The sequence below is a fragment of the Cavia porcellus genome, unplaced genomic scaffold (assembly GCF_034190915.1).
Source record: "Cavia porcellus strain 051 isolate PalLab524CR breed Dunkin Hartley unplaced genomic scaffold, mCavPor4.1 scaffold_15, whole genome shotgun sequence".
In the NCBI taxonomy this organism is placed as follows: domain Eukaryota; kingdom Metazoa; phylum Chordata; class Mammalia; order Rodentia; family Caviidae; genus Cavia; species Cavia porcellus.
Window position 1 is genome coordinate 26,395,133 of NW_026947498.1, and position 20,757 is coordinate 26,415,889.

Here is a 20,757-nt window from a genome sequence, read left to right on the forward strand (position 1 = left end):
GGAACAACTCATTCAGAATCCTTAACAGAAAGGAAAAGCATATCAAACAATGTAATCAGGCATATGAGCAACATGGTATTAAGAGCTGAATGTGCGGGGGGTGAGATATGCATTGTCAGAACATGAATGTCATGCAGAAGAATAACGAAATTCATGCTCTAAAAGTGTCCTCTAGAGTTTCTTGAAATTTAAGTATATTTACAAAACTAGTCAATAATACACTTGCTGGTGAAATAGTCAAAGCTCTCCCTCTGAATTTAAGATCAAGAGAAATATATCCACTATCACCAAGTCTACTCTCTATAATGGAGATCACAGACAAAGTAAGATAAGACAAAGGAGAAGAAAAAGGTATAAATATTTAGGAAGAAATACAAATGGTCTCTGCAGTATACTCATGCTGTACATAACCTAACAAAATATTAGAAGTAGTAAGTAGATTTACAAAAGTTTTTGGTTCAAGGTTAATATATATTAAGTCAATTGTACAATTAGGCACTTTCTCAAAAATTCAATAATGAAGTTTGAAAAATACACATGAAGCCACCTCAAAAATCACAAAATATCTTAGACATACCTCTACTAAAACATGTGCAAGAAGTTTAGTCTGACAACTCTAAAACACTGAGAGAAATTGAAAAATCTAAAGTGGTATTCATGTGATAGATAGATAGATAGATAGATAGATAGATATCATGTCTATAATATATACCACTTTCTTGAGTCACTACCAGTTTTTTTTTTGAAGACGTACTATAATGCTGCAATAATTAAGACCATAAGTAATGGTTTAAACTAATAAGTGGAACAGAATAGAGAGGCCACAATAGCCCACACATCTATATTAACTTGAATTTTGATGGGATTTGAATTTTAATTTGAAGTTAGATGGGAAAAGGATGAAGTTTTCAATAAACATTTATGGAAGTACTAGTTTACATGTGACATTAAAAATAATAATTTTGATCACTAACTCACACTATACACAAAAATATTATTCCAACGTGCATCAAAACTTGAATCTGAAAACCCTAAGCCCAAGAAAAATTAATAGAACATAGCATTAATCATAAAATAAAAATAATTTATTAGCCCTAATTAAATTAGCTACTTAATTTTTACCTTATAATTAAAAAATTTTAGGGAAGAAAGGTTTACACACATATATAGCTAACAAATACTTTTATCTAGAAAATATCGAACAAAAGAAAAGAAGAAAAAATAGTACAGATGACAACCAAAAGGCACACCAAGATAGCTAGTGCACCCATTACTAGACAAGAATTGGTAGATTTTGCTTTAATAATAAATGTCCTAAACTGAAAAAAATCAATAACGAATCACGTAAATAACCTGGATTTTATTTATACACTACACCGCAGCACAAAGAGAATGCACTACATATGAGTTTAGCTGGAAATTTCAAGAATTAGCAAAACAAATCAAAGATGATGAAAGCTAGAAAGGTGATTATCTCTGCCACAGAGAACCCAGTTACCTACAAAAGTAAGTGGAAGCTTTCTGTGGTTCTAGAAACGTTTTATACCTTGAGCTGAGTGGTCATTACCTGAACAAATTCATCAAATTGTATTTGTTTATTCATAGTATACATTATACTTCTGTTTATACGATTGAGAAGAAAGTGTTCAGGCAACCATATGGAAGTGTATTTTGGAATAGGCAAATAAAAGAATGGGGCTAGTAAGTACTCCAATTCCAGACCACAGGTGATTCAGACTGGGGGCTGCAACAGGAGAAAGAACACATGGCTGATGGGAAAGGATACTGAATAGATGAACATATAAGGCAGGATAAGACTCAAAAGATGATGACATAGTTTTAAATTAAAGAAGCTACTGTTATTGTGTGAAGTATCAAAGTCATCTGAGGCTTAAAGACAATCTGAACACATAGAGTGTCATGGTTTATGTTTGTGTCCCCCAGGCTTCATGAGTTTGCATTGTTCATATGTGATGGTTCATTGTCTAGTGCTTGGATTGATGGTGTCGGTGCTCCACCACATAGGGGTGGAGCCAGGATGTGATGTAATGGCAGGAAGAGGGTTTGTCTTGCTCTTTGCTGGTTCGAGCTTGCTGTCGGCAGCCGCCATGAACGGCGGTCCAGCCATGATGCCTGCCTGTCTTGGAGCCAACTGACTGTGGACTGAAACCTCCAAAAACTGTACGAAATAAACCTTTCCTTTCCCAACTTTGGGCTTCAGGTATTTTGTCTCAGCGACGAGTAAAAAGTAACTAAGACATACAGCAAGGATCAAATTTCCTCCTTTTATTCCTAGTCCATCTCCCTTCTTGAAAGATAATGTTTCATTCATTATGTGTTCTTTTATTTACTGTTTAGAACTGAAAATGGTAAAATAATTCCAATTGTTCCCATGGATTTAGTTACAGAAGCAATAACCTCCTTACCAACTTGTTCATTATCATGTGTGGTGAGTTGTCAGATTTTGGATTTATCACAAATTCATCTCTACTTCATTTAGAAAACCAGAGAGAGGGTAAGTTACTCTGGGTTTATAAAATAACACCTTGTTTTACAAAAACTGAAAACAGTCCTACGTGCAGCTTTCAATATAAATTTTTCTTTGGATGATTACTACGGTTTTATGAATCTGTAGACACTAAGAATTGTTAGGAAATTTAAATACCAGTAAGAAATTCTGACGTTATTAGAATACCAACACCCTCCTTGGTTTTATACTGAAATACTCATAAGAAAGAATGTAAAGTTGGAAGAAATACATTAAGTGAAACTAGATCGAAGACAAATTTGGACATATTGAAATGAATTGTTTACTTTACCATCAGTCACTTCCAAATATGCTTTTGTGATGATACTTCCGGCAACATTTAAAGTCTGGCAGATATAATAGCCAACATCAGATCGCTGGACATTAGTAATAGTGAGATCACCAGTCTGGGAGACAGAAAATCGGCTGGATGACTGTGGTGGCTGATACGAGAACAGCAGGTTCTACACCCCAGAATTAGGGAGGAAAGAATAAAAATAGATTAATTGCTAGGTTCTAACATTTTGGCAAACTATGTATACATTTATAAAATATGTATAAATATAAAAAGATGTACAGATACATGCACAAAAATAAGCTATTCATGCATCACATACTCAAATACAGCTATGTGGGCATATACCAATACATATTATTAAGCATACATGGAGTTTCATAATACAACTTTAAGTATTTGTCTTTATAATCAGTGTTGAAACAGCACTGGATATATACTGATATCACATAAAATTGGAGTTGAAATTATGTTTAAGCAAACTGATAAAAGCCTTGGTTTGCATATATTACTTTTAATATTAATATTTTAAACCTGAAGACCTGTTTTAAATATGTAAACATGAAGACCTGTTTTAAATATGTAAACAATGTTAAATTTAAATTCATTCTGATAAATTCATTCTGATAAATTCCAGGTCACCATTTGGCACCATTTGGCAAATGACAAGCATTGTTAGCAGTGCACAGAAACTTTCCAAGCTATTTATCTTCTTACTCTCCTTAAAAAGTAAATTATAAAGTATATTAAAAAGTATATTACAGACTTTTTAAAAATTTCAGACAGTATTGAAACAAAAGATAATTCTTCTTAGGAGTACACATTTCACCCAGAATAATGCACCACGTAGTATTTAATGAAATAAAGAATGTGGTTTTTTTCCAAATCAAAGAAAGTTGCTTCTTTTTCAAAGTTTAAGTACTTTTAGTATACATAAGTTTACAAGAGACTAACTAATATTCCATGGATATATGACCAATGACAACATTTTAGGAAACAGATGACATGTGCCATTATACCAAATCAAAACATTTTTAGAAAACTTAGAGTTTAATGTAATGAATCATCTAAATATTGCTTTATTGTTGGAGACCAGTTAAGGAGTTGAGGCTTAACTGGTCCTCTCTGTGAGCACAGAAGAGAAAGGAAACACACACGGTGATGGCATGTTATTGATTTGAGTAAAAGGTTAATACAGTTGAAATTAAGTAGCTTATGTACGCATGTATTAATGGAGACTGAAAGGCAGATAAATCTCCTGTTACTTTAATTGCTTGTACATAATTTTGGTTGAATAGAAGCAAGATGAGCCAGAGCCTCGAGCTCCTGTGCTCAGTAGAGGCAAGAGCCCTTTGGTGGCCTGCACATTAAACTGCTGATGTGTCTGTCTTCTGTGCTTGTTCATTCCTAGGACAGGGGAACAAACCAGTAGTAGGTGGGGGTCCCTACAAGTGGTGCCTTGAGTGGGGAAAGCTGAGAGTAGAGAGCTGGTTCTTTACAAGTGACACTTAGAAAGGGACCTGGGACAGGTGCAGGCCTGGCCCCATTGATCCGTCTGCTACATTCTATAAAAAAAAATTCTAGTTGAGTTACCATTCTTCATACATCATTTTTATCTATAATCTACCTTCCAGATCCTCCTACTGGATTGAAATATTTGTTCTTTTTTGTCTTTAACATACTGCTTGAAAATTTTGGCCCATGCAGGCAAAAGGAATATGTTTGAATCCATAAGATAGTAGAATACAAATAATCATATACATATCATAGTCAAGTCAACATTTACCAAAATGAAAACAAAAGTGAACTCAGTGGCACTCCTTAAAAAAGATTATTGAGTTCAGTGATCAAACTATCTGTTTTTTTTGTCTTTTTTGTTTTTATCGGTACCAGGGATCAAACTCACGACTGCCTGCTTGCAAGGCAGGCGCTTATGCCGCTGAGCTAAACCCCCAGCCCCAAACTATCTGTTAATGATGTACAAATGCACATTAGAAGCAGGACCATGAAAAGAACACACAACACTGATTCAAGCAAAAGGAGAGGTCAATAAAAAATTCTATTAAGAATTATTGAGAATTATTTCTTGTAAATATTTTTAAAAAGTAAAAGGTAATATTTTGCTCTGTTGAAGAATGCGAGACTTAAGACATTTTAAAATGTCTTCTTTATTAGAGTGAAGTTATATAGTCAGTTTGAAACAATATAGTATATAGGCTTCTATATTTTAATTTATCATATGTAACAAATTCTGGCTTTCAAAATGTTTAGAGAATATAGCTTAATGGAAAACGGTCATCATATTTGACAGTTTTCACAAATATACCATGTCTTTTCATACTTATCCTATCATAAAGTTTAATTTCTAAAGTACTCTTGAAGTAACATTCATAATAACTACTAATAAACCAATTATTACAAACTAATAAAAGCTTTAAAACAGAATATACTGAACTATTTTTATATGACATGTATACTAAAGCGAATTTCACATAATTTAAAGATTCAGAATCCTCTTCTGAATCCTGATACTTTCAGAGAAATCACACTGAATAATTATCATCTGTTTAAAATGGATGTAAACATCTCCATATGTAACTCTAGATATCTGAATATTAAAAATGATTGTGAATTATGGTGAGAAATAAAGTGGTTTTTTAATGTGGCTGAATTAAAAATACAAGTAATATTTATACAATGAAACAATGACTTTTATAAGTCACCATGTGAGTTAAAACTAGGTAGGGAAACTTGCATGGAGACGCTATCAAACAATTTTGTCTCTTTCATTCTGAGATTTTCTGGGGCACTCAGCTTTCCCAATTCTATTAATGTGACAGCTGTATAATGACGTAAGACATTGGAGCTTCTTCTCTACTTGGCACCCTTGTTTGCTAATTAAAAAATTAGAGAAATATTGTACCTGACTCCCTTCTCTCCTCCAAAAAATAGCTGGTTGAGGGTTTCCAGTTGCTTCACACTGAAAAGTCACAGTTCGTCCCAAGGCAACAACCTGGTCACGAGGTTTCACCACAAAATGAGGAGGTTCTAAAGGACATGAAACAAATTACAATGGATTAAACCATATATTTATGTCCTACCTGAGGCAGTTTCCGCATATCCTGAGCTCAGTTTTTATTTTACACAATATGCTACGTACAACAGTATTACGGAACCAATTCTCACCCTCTAATTTGAAGTCAAATTGGTAAGTGCCCACGTATAGAAGGAAACAATTGTCTTGTGAAGAGGATTGTTATTATTTGACCTCCTGATATTAACCCTCATACTTAAAATAATTCTTAAGCTATAATTTGATCCTTTACATTCAAAGTGTACATGAAATTTGTATGAACAAATATTGTCTTTTCTTATTTAGAGCTCTTCAAAGGTGTGTGAACTTTAATCATACAGACAAGGGGCTTCCGAGGCAGGCAGGTTACTTTAATTTAACTCAAAAGCCCCTGAAATGCTACCATGCAAATTATAACCATTTAAAATCTTCAGTCCAATTACTTGAATAGAAATGAATTTGAAGCAATAGTGGAATGGAAAGCCTCCTTCATTTACATAGGCAAGGGCATGTTCAAACAGAATATATATGGAAATGAGGGCAAATTTGAAACATCTGCTCATCCCGACATCATACATACTGCCAGCCTTGTCCAAACTGTTTGATTTATACAGACTTCAATGGCCACTTCATCCAGCAGTAAATAGCGTCAGAAAATTGTGTCCGCTACATTGAAAGCAATGGCAGCTGAAAACGTTAGGTGTGTGATGGGGCTGACCGGCTGGGGGTGGAAAAATACTTGTTTTGGGGCTGAGCTTCCTGCATAGGAAAATGTGTATGAATGCTAATCTTTCTTACCTCTGTTTATACTTTTCTAATCCTTTTCTTACCAGCTATCAGAAACCCCTAGTCATTATTCTCTCTAGTTTCAAGTTGAAGTGATTTAACATTTTAAACCAGATATTTAACAGATATTTGTATAGGGTTGGGCTCTTCTAATCTTTTTAAGGCTTTTCCACTACTAAACTTTAAAAAAAAAATGTTTTTTCAGTTACTTATGTCATTCACTTATGGTAACTCTCTAAATATCTATGAATCAAAGATTTTATTCAAATAATTAGATATAGATTATCACCACAAATGTTACCATTCTGCTCACACAGTATGGTTTCTTTTTAACTATAAGCATTTTAAAAGATGCTTTTTTCTTACTTAATGCTTTCTGGCCAATTATTGTTGTGTTTTATATATATATATATATATATATATATATATATATATATATATATACATTTATTGCATACATCCATTTATAGCAATGTCATATCACATATAAAAATATATTATAAATTTTTGCATTTGTAAAAACTACCTGGCATCTCCCATATTTTGGGTACTAGAATACACAAATAACAAAAGGCATTAAAGGTGATTTAATATACATATTAATTGTATGTATTTTTAAAAATACAAAAATTCTTTAAAAAGTAAAAATAAAATGACTTTTCTAAGATTGCATGATGGAAATCTGAAAAAAGTAATTAGATCTCCTAACTTCTAGAATAGTGTACTTTCTTCTATGTCTTTCTTTTTGTTTTAAATTGAGGTTTAGTAGAAATTGTACCATTTGACTAGAAGATTATAGGAGACCTGGAAAATCAAGTCAAATGCTTTCAAATGTCCTCTAACTTATAGAGAAGAAAATATAAAGGAGGGACATAGGGTTTAAGTTCAATTTGGTAACACTGAAGTTATAACTTATAATTTTTTAAACTGTGATTGTAATTTAGTGGTTTTTGCATGCGTTTAGCAAATACTGTCATTACTCAGGTATAATAATAAGCATGTGCATCATTGCTTGGGGATTTTCCTCCAGTATAAATCTATACAGGAGCATTCTATTCCTTAGTTGATGGTTGGAATAATCGACATAGAAAGCAGACAAAGAAATTGAAGGGATTGACTGGATACTAAACTAAATCCAGACTAGAGTTCGGTTTCTTTCAATGAAAGAAAACCAGATGATTAATCAGATGAGTGGGAGAATATGACTTTCCAATATGAAGGGAATTTGAGTAGGAAAATATAAATATTCAAACCACTTAGTCAAGTAAAAACTTTGGGTGGTCTCTTCGCTAAATCTCAGGAACATGTCTAAGAATGTGTGCCAGAATCTGTGCTTCTTTTATAACATGCCAGTTCTCTCAAACCTCAAAGACTTACTTACTTGGGAACAAGGAACACAAACCCTTATGCTAACTACATTTATTGTGAAGCAATCCTTCCACATAGGATATTTGCCTGGAAATAAATTTACTGTATTTTGTAGGCATATTCTCAAGCCAACATCAACAGTGACATCAGCCATAAGATACGTCTTAGAAATAAAACTTTTTAAAAAATCCTCTTCAGTTGGGTGTGGTGGCACATGTGTACAATCTCATCTACTCAGAAGACTGAGGCAGAAGAACTGACTGAGGCTGGGAATTTGAGGCCGGCCTGGCAACAGAGTAAAAACCCTGTCTGACTCTGTCTCTCTGTCTGTCTCTGTCTATCTTGGAAAAAAAAAAAAAAAAAGATGGAGCGGGGGGCGGGGGGAAACACCTCTTTTATATATATATATGTAAATGTCTGATGTAGCTACTAAGAAAAATATTTCAATGGACTAAATATGTTTTATCTATTAAGAAAAATATTTTAATTGATTAAGTATGCTTTATCAATACTCCAGTGTTATCCATCTATTTAGAATCAGAAAGTCATCATGTTTATCTAATTGATATTTACAATGATATAGTGGAATGCTTTTTGAGGTAAAATATTTATTTAAATTTTTGATAATAAAAATACATAAGCATAGTTTCCATGATTTGGAAAATTAAGCAAAGTGAACAAAAGTTCATTCATAATTCCACCATGCATATTGGATAATATGAATACATATTTAAAATATTTTCCCAAAATATCACTTGAATGGTTGTTTAGTAATCACTACACAAATGATGCAAAATTATTTAAACATACTGTTGTTTTAAATTTAGACTTTTAATCCTTTTCACTTAAAGACAATGGTAAAGTGACATATTTCTCTTAAATATAGTCAGAATTGTTTTTTAGAGTTAAAATCACAGGTCCTCAAACTAAGTAAAGACCAAGAGCATATTTAAGAGAATAAATTGTACCTGGACATACATTTTATCAACTGATACTTTCACCAACAGCACACAAACTGCCTTTCACACAAATTACCAACACTGAGCACTAGGAACAGATTCTTCTTTTAATTAACCTTTCAACATAGTGAAGGCAATTTTCAGATTTTCTTGTTATTGATATCCTATTTGTTTTAGGCGTTATTTACACAAGTTTCCATATTTTATTTCTTAGAATTCTTGATCTGTGAGAGTTTTACCCATTCTACACATATGTTGTAAATGTGTCTTTTCACTTTGTTAATACACTTCGCCTGTTTAGGCAGTGTTTTATGCTATCATATCAATAAAATTATATAGCATTGATAGTACATATAAGTAATAAATAAACATTCAACTCCACTATCATACTATATCTTTAATGCCTTTACTACTATTATTATTTTTGGGGGGAACTGGGGATCGAACTCATGACCTTGTGCTTGTCAAGCAGGTTGCTTATGTCGCTAAGCTAAACCCCCAGCCTCTGCCCATATTATTTTTATATGTAAATGTTCATCCATCTATAATTTTGTATGATAATATTATACAGAAAATGTTTGCCTTTTAAGCAGCCTGTTTTTGCATCACACATATTGAAGAATCCATCTTACCTACATTAATATGCACTGTCATTTTAGTAATGGGTATATGCCTATTTTGCTTGGAAAATAATGAGATAGATTGACTTCGGGTGAAAATTATTCTCTGAGAAGCCTTTAGCACTTCATATTAGTGTAAAATTTTCAAAAAAATTGAAGCAAACTGTTAGAATGAACCGATCTTCCCCAAAGGTAAGTGCTTAGAAACTAGCTCTTTATATAAGGACAAGTGTTTATCAAACCAAGTTTTAATAAACTTTAGACACACCACATGGTTATTTCATACCTCAAAATTAATTTTACACAGAAAAATAAAATGAGTGCAAAAAGGCTCTCGGTATAATGCTATTCATCAGCAAGACTTTTAAAAACTATTATAAAGCCTTAATTATAACTCATACAGACATGCATTTATGAACAAATTTGAAGAAAAGTAATGCCCTCCAAAATGTGCCCAAATTTTGCTCCATAAGCATGTCCCTAATCGCAATTTTGAGTTTATTTATATTTGTTGACTTCATAAGATTCAAATTGTAGTATCACTTAACTTACATTCAGTTCTGTCACTCATTTTATCATTGTTTCAGGAAACAAGAACTTAAAGGATGCAGATTTTACATGATTTAACAAGACATACAGTTAGCAACCCCATTACCTTTACTCTTTGTTACAGTTACCCATACTTCCTGCAGACTTTATTCTGTGCAGTCTGTCTTTGTGGCCAATGACAAGTGAAACATGGAGGCTGATTGGTTGAAGGACATGGAAGGGTATGGATGGAAAGGGGAAGAGAAGTTCCAGTCACAGTGACACGATGATTAGAAGATGGCCAATAAAATGTCAACTTACCAGACCCAACTAAAACGAAAAGAAAAAAACAACATGGAATAAATAAAAATAAGGAAAATTAAAATGAAACGTAAAAAGTAATAGACTTAACAATGATGTTTCCTCTTAACGTAAAATGAATTATTAGTTTTTGGATGCACTGTTCCACACTATTCACAGTTGGACATTAACACGGTTGTTAGCATTTCAAATATAATAGTGAATAATTTACAAAAAAAAAACAAATGAAACTTCAAATCTCTAGTATGACTGAATGGCAGAGCTACGATGAATGAAGGGTATACAATAATAAAAGTGACTGCATTTGCTACCAGATGGCACGATAGACAATTATATATGTAATATATTTCAAAACACTGTAAATCTTCACTTCTAAGGCTACCTGAAAATCAAAATTGAGCATATTTTAAAGAAAATGTTTAAATTTCTTAACTTCATCAGCAGATTAGTTTTCAGAAGGTTCAGGTTGCCAATAATTTTACACTAAACTCACATGTCTAACACATGATTAAGAGTGTAAATCACTCTGCGATCTGGTTAAATACAGATTATGATTGCAAAGGGCAGGACTGTGGTCTGAGATTTTGCATTTCTAGCATGCACCAGGTGCTGCTGGTCAGTGACCATAAATTAAGAAAAAATGTGATTAAAGAGTATTGCACTTTAATTTTTGTGTATTTTTAAATGAGAAGATGTGAATACATTATGAAAACAAAAATGACATAATTCTAAGTTATTCTCACTTGCTTGTTTATATTGTTGAAACATCAGGCATTTTCAGACAGAACATTACAGTAATATATATGTTTAAATACTGGAGAACAATTATTTTGTTTCTCTCTTTACTTTAGAAATAAAGGTAAATCACTGTGAAGTGTAGAATGTTCTTCACAATAGTATAGCAGACACTTACACTATATTTATCTTAAGTAAATAACTCTCATATCTGTCAGCATGTCAAAATTAATTAGACTTGATACACATTCCTGTCATTTAAGTAAATGCCAAGAGTTGCCACTATGAAATAGCACAATTATAAACCAAAGACAAAGTTTCCTGGCATATTTTTACCACATACAAAAAATTTTAAAGTAATTTAAGAACATCTTTTAACTCACATATTCCTTTCAGCAAGAATGAAATGATTTTTAATTTTCTAATCTAAAGAAAAAGTCATACATACCTTACATAGCTTAGTTTTAATGCTTATTTTATCTCTATACTCAAAGACGCAGTAGATATGACATTATTACATTTCTTGATACCCTAAGGATGATGTTTTTTAAATAACAGGAAGATATATTTAGGAACTACTAAATATCGAACATATCAAACTGACATGGAAAATTTTTCTTTGAAGCAACAAAGTTGTAGAATTATATTTTGGATTAATTTGTGAAAATAAACGATCTCATTAGACTAATGCTGCTAAATTAGAACATTAGAGAAATGATTTCTAAATATTTCAGTACAAAACTCCTTTAAAATATATGTAACATATTAAAAACAAGATAATTATTAGGAAGCAACTCCTGCCAAATATAAAAAGTACCCCCGATGCTTATAGTTATTATCAACAATCATGTCATAGAACTAGAATACTTTTGTTAATTAATATCCAATATAAGCATTTCCGGTTAATGCACTGGCATACTATATCAATGACAAATGAAAATTGGAAAATATTTTATAATATATTACTGACCTCAGAGTTATCTAAGACCATCTTGTAATACAGAAGCTTCTAAGCCATCAGAAGTTGTTGAGAGGACTATCTTAAATGATTTTCTAAGCTTTTAACAACCATGATTATCAGGAAATGATTCCTTTTATCCAAATGAAAATCTGTCCACAGTTTTAACTCGCCTTTCATTTGTTCTATTTTCAATAAATAACACATAAAAGCCAATATATCTCTACATAAAATCCTTTAACTCACTTAACAGAATCCCTTATTTTCTCTGTTCCCAAAATAAATTCTACAGGTTTGTTTTTCAGATACTTCCCATTTCTCTACATGTTTCCAAGGACCAGGAAAAGGGTTATGTTGCTATATAAAGAGCAGAGATCTTTCTATGAAAAAGGAAGAGCTACTATTGTTGAATTTGTCAGAAAGACATAAACCTGAAAAGCAAAGTAGCTTGGGACTGGCTCATTCATTATTCTCTGAAGTTTATGCTTTAAATTAAAGGAGCTTAAAATCCACTTCTCTCTCTTTCTCGCTCTCTCTCTCTCTCTCTCTCTCTCTTTAAAATCCACTTCTCTCGCAACTCTCTTTAATTTTTCTTTCTGCTTTTAAGACAACTCTACCCAATTCCCTTTCTTTTAGGAAAGTGGGAAAGCCTGTCTGTCCTTGTCTGTAATAAAACAATAAAACTCTAAAATGTTGGCACTGGAAGAGACCTTAGAACTTATCTGCCTAACCCTCTTCTTTCTTCACAGGAAAACAGAAAAACTAAACAGTTAAATAACATTCTCAAGGTCACAGATGGCTAACCAAAGACAAGCTTCCAGGTCTCTTGGCTAATTAATCTCTGTAAAAACTCTCCTAATGATTAATCAGTCAGGGGAGAACTATATGCAATAAAACACAAAATGTATTTGATTTTACACTTAACATAACCTGTTAAACCTAAAGTCATACTGACAAAATCAGTACTATACACATACAAGAAAAGTATTTTTCAAAAATTTCTCATGATACTCAAAATATTTAAAATACCTAGCTATAGTCTTATAGAAACATGGAAAACCAACAATAATACAAAAGAAGACTAAAAGCTACTTGAAAGATTTACATTTTTGCAATGAAAAGTATTGCAATCATTTCAAAATGAACCAATTTTAATCCTTCCATGACTTGAAATCATTATAAATGGAGTAAAACAGATCTTTTCTGAAAGGCAAGAAAAAAAATTCTTTGGCAAATTTTTTAAAAGTAAATAAGAAGGAGGATAAAATAATATTTAAAAGTGAATATATATTTAAGAGATTAAAGTTTGTTTTACTCATAATATATCAACCTTATAAAGTATCTTCAGTAACAGTTCCAAATTTTCTTTTTATTTGAGAGACGTTGCAAAAAATGAAAAATTAGGGAATTTACATGAAGCTGAGTTTGGATAAAAACCGCACTGTTTTCATCTAGATTGCATCTTCCTGGGGGGAGAGGGAGATTTAAATTTATCAAAAATTGATATAACAAATATAAATTATATTTACTGTGATTGTTACATTTAAATAATAATTATGAAATTCTCTGATATATTTTTAGTTGGAAAGAGAAAATGGATAGCTGTCTAAAAATACTAAGAGATAAAAATATTATATAACTGGCAATGTTTTAAAAATAACTTATAAAAAGTTTGGGAAAATTAGTTTTCTTTATCACACACACATAGAATAAAAAGATTCCTCAGTTCTCCAATTTAGTATCAACAGATTCCAAATACTGAATTATCTTGAAATATTCTATTACCTAGGAATGTGTATTGTTCAGAAAATAATCTGCAAGTGTATATAAATAAGAAAAGAGCCTAAGAGAAAATGGAAGGAAGGAAAGTTGAGGAGGAGGAGGGCAAAAAAAGAAAGGCAGGAGATTAGAATGGAATCCTTTATATTTCTTCCATCTGCTTGTCATACTCAGGAAACATGAATCAAAACAAAAAGGTAACTGAAAAAATTATGTGAGAGCTAAAGGAAAAGACTTTTGGGGTCTGGAAAACAAATTAGCTAAACAGATACTTAAGAAGTCTTCAGATTAGGTCTAGTAAACTCAGAGACTAGCCAATTTTGACAACTGCTTATGCCCACAAAGAAGATATTGGGCCTAAATAATAGGATGAACACTTAGGCAAAGTAGAGAAAAGAAGCAGTTAACAGTAAAGGTCGTTGAACCATGACTTGGTTGCCAACTGTGATGTCTCCAGAGGACTTTAAAAACAGGATTTATTTCCATTTGGCCACACTAGCTTAAATGCAACCTGTCTAGCAAAAGCGTAAGGAACTTCAATCTTAAAGTGCTTTCAATGCTCTGTTTCTGAAACAATGATCATTCAGAGGCAAAGCAAGGTAACTGGTACATATCTATACCAGAGTAGTTCCCCTTCAAGCGATGAAAATACATAGTTCACTAGGAAAAAATTCCTTCAAAATACTCTTTTCAAATAATATTACTTTAAATTGATAATATGCTTCACTCAAGAGATAATATAAATACAGAAAATAGTAAACCCAAGAAAATAAAATATTGGCATATGTTATCAAGAAATAAAGACTAGGATTTCTGGATAGTCACACCTAGATCTCAATTTAGGTATTTAAATCAATATGGAATAGATAGCTGAGTCTCTTTTATAGGTTAAATAAAATACTGAGGGTTATTACTATTAGCAACAGGCCATACAATGACTTTAAAATATAATGAAAAAAGGTTGCCAAAGCATATGGGTCTATGATTTACTGTGTTTATAGTTAGGCAAATTAATCTATGATAAGAACAAACATATTAATTAACTGAGAATATCAGCTTTCTAGGAAAACAAATGAAGTCACTTTGACTCTAAGATTCTTCTGTAGTTTATATGCACTGGCTATCATCATTAAGTAACCAATTTCTAACAAATCCTCAAACTGATCTGATTGGTTTGGATGCTTACTTATCTCCAAGAATAGCAAAATATAGTTAATAAATCTGTCAGACTTTAATAGTCAATATCACATTCCAGAAGGATGTGAACGGAGTAAAATAGTGAGTTACAAGATTTTTTGGAAAAAAAATACATTTCCACCAAACAGAATAGCAGTCAAGTTTTCAGAGGGCAGCTCTCTATTTTTGAATTGAGAAAACCCAGTTCCTGGTATACTAGAGACATTACCTACACACTCCCGAATGATAATATCATTAACAATTAAAAACTTTTAAGATGTTCTAATACCAGGTATGGTTTCTTTTTGAGAGAAAAGAATGAGTTTAGCATAAAAGCCTGTCATTATGTCTTTCAATTTTTCAGATGTAAAAATAGAATGAAAGGTGCATTTTTAGAATATGTTTAATGAATACATAAAATACTCTGAACTTTTCCCCTCCACTCAAAAATCTCTCTTTAACTGAAAAGGAGTTGTTCAGGAGGAAGTTTTGGTTGTCTCCACTTCAGTGGGGAGGGAGAGGGAAGGGCAGGGTTACTGTTCACAGCAGACAGAGCCTCTAGATGCTAGTAAACATCCTACCACATATGAGACAGGCATATAACACACACTAGTCTGGTCCTAAATGCCACTTGGGCCAGAATTAAGAAAACGTGCTGTAAGCTACTTATTTATTTTAGAGTTTATCAGAATAAATACTAACAAGTATTCTATTCTTCAGTTGGTACACAGAGAACCTTGTACAATACCTGACATAATGCAAGTATTCAAAAAGGATAAGTAATATTTTTCTCTCCTTCCTTCCTTGCTTAAAACAATCCCCACTTTCCCACATGGCAGAGTTATTACGTATAGCTACTTATTTATTTGTTCATTAAATAAGCCAAGATTCCAAAGCAGATAGCCAGTGGTACATGACAAAGTGCATGCCACCTGGCTCAGGATTACAGGATTGTAATTTTGAAGGTAATACACTCTTCTTTACCCTTATGAAAGCTATAAATCTAGCTCTTTCTGCTCTCTCCTCCTTGAAATAATATACAACCCATTACTGAATTTTCTCACTTTTATTTTGTAACTAGTTCTGATTCTTTCTGCCGTGTCGCTATTGCTGCTACTCTGCTCATATTGATAAACAGTGTTTACCTGAATTAATATCCTGTTGTAATCTAATATCACAGTGCAGCCAGAATGATTAAAACAAAATATGGCAGACAAAATAAATCCAATTAAGGACCTTTTTTTTTTTTTTGCTAACATCATTCAATATGAACCAATTTGTCTTAAAATAACAAAATCCATACTATGGCCTTGCTGTGGAACACTCAGTGCTGCCTCACATGTGTCTTCTCCTTTCTAGAATGTGGTCCCATTGGCCTTGCAGATTTAAGAACACCGAACTCCATCTGACCCCTAGTACTGTTTATGACATTTACTAGGATTATCTGCCTCCCCTAGTCCCCCTTTACATCTTAGCTCAAGATCTAAGTAAACACAAGACAAACACAAAACAAAAAATAATCATTTCAGAAGCTACCTCCAAAATTTGATACTAAACATACCTGAATTCTGTATTTTCTAATAAATTCTTTTCCTCAAAGAGCATTTACCATAATTTAAAATCATACATTTATGTGATTGTTTATAAATGTCTGCCTCCCACACTACCTGCACTTTTCCATGGCAGTATATATTTAACCAATTTGTTTGTTAGCATTTCTCTAGAATTTTTCAAAGTAAAGATGATAATTACTTGTTAAATATCTCTTTAAGGTTAGACAAATGACCATAATATATCTACAGCCTACGAGACAGCATTCATCTTAGATCTTTGTGAATCTACTTTTTTAGCTGTAATATTGTAGATACTCGTGTCTACATCTAGTCTTCCCTCAGATATACTAGGTTGTGAAAAGACCACATCCATGTCTTATTTATCTACACATCTTTCACAGTGCTCAGCATACGCCTTTGTAGATAGTAAGTGCTCAGGAATGTGTTTATATGAAAAATCGGAATGCTTATCTTAAATGGCATCTCTTGAAAGACAAAGTAAAGGGACATAAAGATATGACAAAAGCATTACTCAACTGTTGTGGTTTAGATCTACACTGTCCTCCCCCAAAATCTCACCTGTTTATAGCAGTGCCTTTGGAAGGCAGTTTGATCAGGGGAGTTCTCTATTTGCTGAGCCAGGCTGTATAAGCTGAATGTACAGTTAGGATCTGGGGCCTCACTGGAGGCGGGTCACTGGGCTATGACCTGGAAGGGTGTACTCTTATTATTAGCGTCACCCTTTTTTCTCTGCCTGCCAGATGTTGAGGAGCTTCTTTCCTTCATACTGCTCCACTGTGCCCTGTGTGCTTCGAAGGTAGCTGGTACCCGAATACCTCAAAACCATGAGTTAAATTGAACCTGTCTTTGTTAAGGTGCAGATGTCAGTTCTCTTGTCCCCAGTGGTGGGAAACTGACTAATACACCAACAGACAATGAAATGACTTTGGGTTATGATCCTTTCCAAAAGCAATGAGAGCTATGATCCTGTAGGAATTGTGTAAATGTTCTTCCTTGGTTTAATAATAAAATGCCATCAACGTTCACTACAAATAAGATCAGATATTAGAAACTTCACCAAGTCTTGGAAAAAGTAACTCAACACCTTAAGTGTGTGAACTTTTAGACATTTTGAGGTTACTCATCAAGTAAGAAAAGGGGAATTGAAATCATAATCTCTTTGGTTCTTGAAATCATTCTTCTAGTACATGATGTGCTTCATTCTTTTATTAAAAAGGTAATTAAATATAGCTTTAATGTACTTTTGGTCCTAAAATAGTTTTGTTCCATGACCTAAACCAAATGATTTTCAATAAGAAATTGTTTACATTATCCAATATGTGAATTAATATACTATATAAAAATAATAAAATCTTTTTGGGTATTGGCAGATTTCAGACATAAAGTTTGGGGTACAAATAATTCATGCTATATTTTATTTTCTCATAGCTACAATGTCAAAATAGCCAATACCATCTCAGAAAAGTGATGTTATGTAATCATTTAGAAAAGTCACTGAAAATAATCAAGGTATATAGTCTAGAAATCAAAATGTATGATTAGAGTTTGCTATTTAGTATAAAGCTATGTTTAATATCAGCTTTTTCTTTTATAAGATAGTACCAAAGTAAATTTTGTAAGTTCTCATCCATGTCTAACACTCAATGTTTTAAAAACTCATCACAGAATTCATTTAACACTCACTATGAAGAAATATAAACCATCAAATTTATTTATCAGTCATTCATTAAATACTTCACTATGTATATTTTTGAGAATAAAATTCTTAAGGTAAAAACACAAAAACAGGTATCATCTCTTTATTAGTGGCCTAAAAATACTGTTTGAAATGATTATTCTATCCACAAAATTAACTTTTCAAAAAGTCTTTGTAAAATGGCCCATCTATCAGGTTTAATTGTGTAGGGCTCTAAATTGTCTCCAAGAACATTAAATCACACAAAACAAATGCCCTGAAGCTAATATAAACAAACATTTATGGACTTTCCTTCCCCCATGAATCAGTTATAAAGAAATTATTCAGCTTTTTTAATATATTTATTTTAATGATTTTTGCAGATATATTTATTCTGACACATTATTTGTGAAGTCATGAGAATAACAGTTTAAGAGCAAATTAAAGTTCTCATGGTATTTTAATCAGTTTTGTGAACTTAGGTATGGTACTTCAAAATGTTCATTTTCAATTTTTACATTCACTGGCTATAAATTCAACTTGTATTTTTGTTATAATTTAAAATATGTAGATAAATATACATAGCATGAATGACTATGGTGATCATTATTCACTGATTCCAAATGAATTAAATCATTTCATCATACTCCAAACATAGAGTCATCATTAGAATATAGTTAACTTTGTAATAATATTATATTATACAAATTAAATACAAATGGATAGACGAAATGCCAATTATTCAATTGTTAAGTTCATGAATAAAGATACCACTTGTTCTATGTTTTTAGTTTGGTTAAGGTTCATGATAAGCAGTAAGTATACTTCATATACTATACAATTTTCTTTGTGTCTCTTTTACAATGAATAATCTCAAACTATAATATATAATTCTGTACAAAGTACAATTATATAAATTTTTAGGATGAATTCTTTTATGTTAAATTATACCCAGTGCTCACTTCAGCAGAACATATGATAACACTGACATGATACAGAGAAGATAGCACAGGCCCTGTACAAGGGAACATGCAAATTTTGAAACATTCCATATTTTCCAACTGATCTTCCTTGTACATCTACACCCAGCTTGTCTGGGTGTTATAAACAGTACCACAGTCCAGTATGAAGGAGATGCATGCTAGGTCAAGCAAGTTGCAAACTTTCATCTCTACTAAATAGAAGAGGTTGGGGTCCTGAGACAGACTCATAGCTCAAAAGCCAGCTACACCTAGAAGACATCTCTGTAAAGTAGTCATTATCTAAAAATGTCTTGATACTAGTACAGTGGTACCGTGATTCATGAACTGAATTCTTTTCATAATTCTGGCCACAAGCCACATTGCATAAGAACTGAATTAAATTCAGTGCTTAGTTAGATTCAATGTTGACCTTATGGGAAAATTTGATTAAGTTATCATCCAATTCCACTTGTGACCAGAATTGTGGAAAACATTAAGCTTGTGAACACAGGCACCATTGTAATAAAGCTACCTACTATAAATAATTTAGAAGTCTAAATGCAGCAAACAAATAACAATAACGAAAAGTAGAAAATGAGAAATCACAGAAGCAAGAAACACCTCAAGATGTCTAATTCCTCCAAAGCAAAATCAAGAGCCATTGCTTGGAAAAAATCAAATGCTACCAAGCTGAAAGAATAAAGTTGATGAATAAGAGTCTTGACAAATTTAAAACAGTAGTAATTACACAGATAATTAAGGATATGGAGAAAATGGTTAGTGAAAGTAGTACAGATATCGATTTAAAATTAGCGAAGCTCAGGAAAGACATGAGAACCAAGTATTCCCGACATAGAAAAGAACTGCATCCAATAAAATAGCATCAAACAGAAAAACAGGAAATTAAAAGTTCTATTCAGAAGGATAGAAAGCCAATGTGAAAATACAATATTAGTTCTTTACAAAACAAGTTTGTGGTTGGTGACCATCAAATTAATTTCTTTAAAAAAAGCAAAAGAACCACAAAATGTCAATCCAACATTTTCAAGATGATGCAAAGAAAATTATTAAAGATTAATTAGAATCAATGAAAAATCAGAAAAGAGAAGAAAGGGCATTAAAAATCTATTCACAGAAGTAATAACAGGAAATGTCTCAACCATAGAAAAAGATAAGTGAGGCATAAACTCCAAATAACCATAACCAAAAAAAAAAAAAATATATATATATATATATATATATATATATATATATATACCAATGTATGTAATAGTCGAGACTCAGGAATCAAAACAAAAGTATGATACTAAAAGCTGTCACAGAAAAGAAAGAAATCATATATAAAGAAAAAATCCATTAGAATCACAGCAGACTTCTCAACACAAGCTTTTATGAAAGAGAGCTTGAAGTAAAGCATTCTA

General features: G+C 32.2%; 1 protein-coding gene and 1 non-coding gene across 8 annotated transcripts in view; one reads left to right on the forward strand and one right to left on the reverse strand.

The window, feature by feature from the left end:
* Positions 1-20,757, reverse strand: part of Robo1 (roundabout guidance receptor 1) — a 1,010,950-nt gene that overhangs the window by 74,358 nt on the left and 915,835 nt on the right. For all 7 annotated transcript variants that reach the window (XM_063224749.1, XM_063224750.1, XM_063224748.1 and 4 more), the window contains 2 exons: positions 5,746-5,870; positions 2,820-2,991 (listed from right to left, as the gene is read on the reverse strand). In XM_063224749.1, the coding sequence (XP_063080819.1) occupies positions 2,820-2,991; positions 5,746-5,870 (297 nt within the window). The remainder of the gene's footprint in view (positions 1-2,819; positions 2,992-5,745; positions 5,871-20,757) is intronic.
* Positions 19,329-19,432, forward strand: LOC111756686 (U6 spliceosomal RNA). The gene has a single exon (XR_002791103.1). It is a non-coding gene; the product is annotated as a U6 spliceosomal RNA (small nuclear RNA).